Source organism: Triticum dicoccoides, chromosome 6B (assembly GCF_002162155.2).
Source record: "Triticum dicoccoides isolate Atlit2015 ecotype Zavitan chromosome 6B, WEW_v2.0, whole genome shotgun sequence".
Classification (NCBI taxonomy): Eukaryota; Viridiplantae; Streptophyta; class Magnoliopsida; order Poales; family Poaceae; genus Triticum; species Triticum dicoccoides.
The window spans coordinates 69,075,113-69,080,506 of record NC_041391.1 but is presented as its reverse complement, the minus strand read 5'-3'; the positions used below and the strand labels follow the sequence as shown (position 1 = coordinate 69,080,506).

Genomic DNA, 5,394 nt, shown 5'->3' with positions numbered 1-5,394 from the left:
AGGATATCATAGTCTGCTTCTGTCAGTTGTAATGCGTATTCCATCAAACCACTCATGCAAAACGTTTGTGAAGCTGAAAGCAGAGGTGATTGAACTCCCAGCACCAGGTAAGCAGTTTCATACAGGAGCATCTTCCAACTCCCATGTCACACTCAATTGGATTCAACATCCACCAAGTCAGGATGAAGCCTATAAATTCTGAGTTCGGAACCAGATGGAAATTCAAGAAAAACACATGCAAAATGGGTCACCACGGAACATGTTTTGCATAATCACACCACTAATGCAAAAGATTTGCTAATCTCAACACGCAACTGCAGATCCAAGCTAACATTGCCCTCTCATTGGTTTAGCTATCCCCTGTTCCTGATCACAAAAACTGAAACTATTCATCTTTTTTCCCTTTTGACAGGAATAATAACTGAGACCTTTTAATTTCTTCAAAACTAACTCACAATATCTCAAATGTTGGCCAACTCATCAAATCCTACATCTCATCTCAAAGGGAAAAAGAAGAAGAAGCATGCCAGTAGCAAAATGACATTGCTGTTATCCTGGTTGAGTCCCCAGCTGTGCTATAACAAATAGCACCACACAGCCAGCTGCAGTTCACATTCACTAGACAGAATCAAATAACAAAATCAACAACAAAAAACACAGAAAACTGGAACATACTTGCTTGCAAATTAAGCGAACCGAGAGGGACAGGTACTAATTAATGGAAGCAAATTAATGTTCCTTCATGCCAGCCGAGAATGACTACATAAGTTAGATAATAGATAAAATCAAGCGATTGGTTCCTACAAGTTCATTTAACAGCTGACCAATGCATGCTACATGCAGGCGCAATCTCCGCAGCCGACATTTAGAATGGGAGAAACTACACCCAACAACTCGTGTCTACATCTCAGCCACCAGAATGTAACTGTAGATTCCTGCAGAGCAAGCAATATCATATCAGTCGAACAAACTTGGTACTATTCAATCAGGAGTTATTCTCATAAAGTTTTCTATGACTCAGCAGAAAACGTTTGCTTCACAATTGCGGAAATTGTGTCAAAAGCTCCAAAGTTGAACCATTTCTGCATTATTAGACAAATTAAACCAGAATTTGAAACAGAGACCGATAATAGGTAATTTGTAGTGTAGTAGTGCACCTTCAACTTCTAATATTAGCAGTCTTTGGCTACATCTGGTCTGCGTAAAGACTAAAAGATAAGTGGGCTTATGAGGGGCTCATTAAGTAGGATAGCAGAAATGTCTGGTTTCTAGTTCGGTTTCTAGTTCATAAGCATGCTTTTAGAAATGTACGAGCTAGCTAGTCAATAACAAATCGAAATTCATCAAATTCTTGCAGTACAAGCCTCAAAAAAGGGGCCATGCATCATCTTACTAACTAAGACTTCGGTCCAAAATGACTGTTAATTTTTTACTCTCCAGTCTCTACGGCATCAAGTAGTACTTCCACCACTAACATGCCAGTAAAAGTAAAAAAGGGTATTGGTGATAAGAGCAGTTTTTATGGTGAATCTAATCATGTCAGTCTGATCACTTGTTTCATATGAAGTTTTAAACATCAATGGTGGCAACTGATGAAGAAATTACAGTCCACAAAAAACATAGCTACTGATAGTTTGGACCAACCAAATTAATATTAGTGGCTAATGGCCAATTACCTATATATAAGAATTTGTCAGACAACACATGAAATGCGGAGAAAATGTTTAAACAAACAGCCTAAAACAAGAATAATCGTCGATAAATGCAAGCAACAAAATAAATCATACTCCCTACGCTTCTAAATGCAGACACGAGCATATCGCACAAATAGGGAATTAGGAAGGATCCTAACTCCTAATTCACCAGCCACCGGAGAAGATAGAGGGAGAAGAACCCACAGTACCAGAAGGAACTGGGTGAGTACTAAGGAGTAGGTAAACTGAAAGCAAGGCAGACGGATGGGAGAGGAAGGCAATTGAAATAACACATCCAGTATAAGGGGAGGCAGAGGGGGTACAACATCAGCAAACAAAAGAGAAGGACGACATGTGGAAGTAAATGGGAAGCTGCTCAGGAAGGGATAAGAAGTAAAGCCTGGAAAAAGAATACAGGTGCAGCAAGCATGACAAGAGTCCTCTCTTGCAGTACAAACTATTTCAGATATCTTAGCATACATGCAGAAGCTAAGCTTACCTGCTCAAAGAGACAACCATCTTTATGTGTTTTGCAAAAGATCAGGTGCACCATGTCCACCACCGATGCCTGTTTCTGCAAGCATAAGTCAAACAACCTATGACATTCCAACGAAAGGCCAAATAGGTACAAGGAGGCATCAAGGAGATATTCAGATGAACTCACAGCTTTAGTTGGAACAAAAAGTCAGTTTGATACAACATTAGAAACAGATAAACAAAACCACATCTAATGTTGAATTTAAAGAATATCCAAAAACAGTATAAACTGATCAATATTGTAAAATTGAAGAACATGCACGCTTAGACTATTATGCTATTAGCTGGTCAGAAGAGACAAGTTAACCAGAATTATTAAGCTCCGTGCCATAATTGGAAAAAAACAATAATGATACTAAAAAATCTAGCAAAAAAGTTATCATGATATTTTAGAGTATCTTTAAATAAATTTTGCCTGAAAAATGTACAAAAGAACGCATTAGTAGTTTCCATGAACAAAAGAAATGGACTTGCACCACAACAGACTCTCCTAATAGTGATAAAGTGACAAATTTTTATGAATTTGAAACGAACTCGACAGAATTGAGTTAAGATTATTAGCATGATTAGCAGATATAAGTTTTAACCAACTGAAATGTCAAATAGGCAGCTCAAGGTACATTTGTAAGCTTAAAGGTAGTTCTATTTCTTCCATTAGGTATTGACGTTACAGTTGGTTCAAACTAGTTTTTCGTGTTGTTTTCAACTTCCATCTGTTAAGTGTCTTTGCTTGGGATAAACTACACTGAAGCTATGCACTAAAAATACCCTCATAAAATTATTGCATATGTCAATAGGCAGGCAATAGCAAATTTAGTTTCATTATCACACAAAGAACCTGCCAATATTGGTGTTCATTGTTTTCTTGTATGGATACTCATATAATGAACTGAGAAGGACAGTTTGCTGGCTCTGACTTGAACCATATAGTTCAGTGATAATAATTATATGATAAAAAAGGACAGACCCAGTGCTAGAAGCTCCCACATCGGGTGGGGTCTAGTGATGGATTATACAAGGCATTGCTACATAATTTTTTGACAAATCAGATAACAACAAATAGCCCATCGCCCAGGTGACACTAACTACCAGTAGCACATGTGAACCCAGCTCATAACCATCACATAAAACACCACCACATAAGCACCGGGACAGAGACATTACAGAAAGAAAATTGCTATATGTTGAAGAGGTCATCAAGCAGCAAAAGAAATAAGTGATGCAACACTACTTAAAATTGTTAGCTTAACATGAAAGGATGTGAATAAGATCCCATCTCAATTATCAAAAATTAACTTGGTTTTGTAAATAAAGAAGTGTGGAGGCATGCTAGTGATGCTATTACCTGCAATGTAGACACTTTCGAATGGATGAAGGTGACAAAGTTTGTTGTATCCAGAAAGTTTCTTGTACTGCAATGACTGAAGCTGAACTGTGAAGAGGCCGAAAACGGTGGGCAGAACCAGCAAATTATTGTCCTCGGCAAATCGTATTATCCCTATATGCTTCTCTAAATTCAGGGAAAGAAGTTTATTCAGATCAATGGTTCTTTTCAGTTCCCATGAGCCAACACCATCAGAATCCATCTTCCTCTTCCATAATTGAGCTTGGGCAGTGAGGTCTTTCACGATGAGGAAACCCAGCCCACCACCGTCTTCCTGCACGACTGTTACACGGCCTAGAAAAACATCCACCGCCCCTGGCATCCGTATCACAGCAAGCTTCTGCTTCTCTAAATCAAACTCAATGATTTGCTTCTCCGCATTAAATGGAGAGTGGCTTGATGAACTCCTAAGTAACCAGTAAAGGGAACGCCCAACCAGCACAGCAGGCACTGTATCAACTGCGATGGGAAGGTCGTGCGTAAGCTCGGACTGAATCCATGTTGAGAAGATGATATTACCCCATACGCCGGTCTCCGACGAGTAAACGCAGGCGAACACCCGGCTTTGTTGATTGTCGGCTTCGCCTGCCGCTACCAAGACCACCTGGAAATGCTGGGCGTCTGGCCCAGCACGAAGCACCGCCCCGTTGACGATCGAACCCTCCGGATCGAACCCCGTGGGGCAGGCTAGGCGGCGCTGGTGGCCGGTGACGGGGTCCCACACAAGGTAAAGGCGCCTCAGGTCGAAGACTAGCACGAGGCCATGGCGGCATCCGATGCACCGGAAGGGGATCGAGTCGCCGTCGCGGGGCTGCAAGGAGAAGCGCCCGGACGGGACACGATTGGGCGCCTCCAGAGTACTCCCTCCGTTTGGAATTACTTGTCGCAGAAATGGATGTATCTAGATGTATTTTAGTTCTAGATACATCCATATCCGAGACAAGTAATTCCGAACGGAGGGAGTAGGTAGGAAGGAGCGGCCGAGATTATTGCCGAAGAAACCGAGGAGGGGAGGATTGCGGCGGTGGTGGATGCGGAAACGGCGGCAGAAGCCAGGGTCGGAGGCGAGGCTGCGCCAGCGCGTGCAGACGACGGAGGCGCGGGGGAGGGAGGACGGCTGCGGGGGGAGGCGGAGGAGGATCTCGGAGAGCAGGTCGTTGTTCTCCAGTGGACCCGCCGCCGGCGACGGCAGCGGGCGGTGGCGGCTGGTCATCTCGCTCGCCCTAGTCGCTGGTGCGGAACTTTTTTTTTCTTTTCGGGGAAATGGTGTGGCTGTGGACTTGAATCGCAACATAGGAAAAGATTGTCTCATTCACATACGAGTATCTCTTCCCGACTTCTGTTATAGTTGTGGAATTATTGGACATACTGAAAAATCATGCCCAACTAGATCTAGAAGAACGGGGTCTAGGCAATTTGGACCATGGCTGCGTGCAAATATGTACAAGGGGAGCTCAAGCGAAGAAAGAAGTAGGGCTCCAAATAATAAAGGAAAATTCTGGTCAAGCAATAGTACAGGTAACAAGGGGAGCAAACAGGGAAGCGATGGGCCGTTCTGGTGAAGAGATGTACCAAGCGAAGATGATGAGGGAGGACCAAGGAGTGATGGGAATGAAGTTACAAGTCCTCTCAAATTAAAACAGTATAAGAACCAGGTAGTAGGGGAGGAGAAAAGACTGGATCGCAGCGGAATAGTGATACAAGACCCCACTGAAAAGGTACAAAGAACGGAAAGAGAACCAAGTAAGGCTGAAGAGATGAATGACACTATCACAAAAG

The 5,394-nt window shown here is 42.6% G+C and overlaps 1 protein-coding gene across 1 annotated transcript; it reads right to left on the bottom strand.

Annotated features, from left to right (window-relative positions):
- Positions 1 to 765: 765 nt before the first annotated feature.
- LOC119320749 lies at positions 766 to 4,828 on the bottom strand. The gene is made up of 4 exons (XM_037594704.1): positions 4,618 to 4,828; positions 3,577 to 4,479; positions 2,194 to 2,268; positions 766 to 935 (listed from the first exon to the last, which is right to left on the bottom strand). Exons 1-3 carry the CDS (start codon positions 4,826 to 4,828, stop codon positions 2,216 to 2,218), a joined length of 1,167 nt encoding a protein of 388 aa, XP_037450601.1. The 3' UTR covers positions 766 to 935; positions 2,194 to 2,215.
- Between the last annotated feature and the right edge of the window lie 566 nt (positions 4,829 to 5,394).

Bases quoted from the DNA above. Each gene is read 5' to 3' on its own strand.
- LOC119320749 (XM_037594704.1), bottom strand. From the start codon at position 4,828: ATGACCAGCCGCCACCGCCCGCTGCCGTCGCCGGCGGCGGGTCCACTG. The intron at 4,480-4,617 runs GTTTCTTCGGCA...TTCCAAACGGAG, and splicing joins CCGCAATCCTCCCCTCCTCG to GGAGTACTCTGGAGGCGCCC. The intron at 2,269-3,576 runs GTAATAGCATCA...TTATGCTTGCAG, and splicing joins CGAAAGTGTCTACATTGCAG to AAACAGGCATCGGTGGTGGA.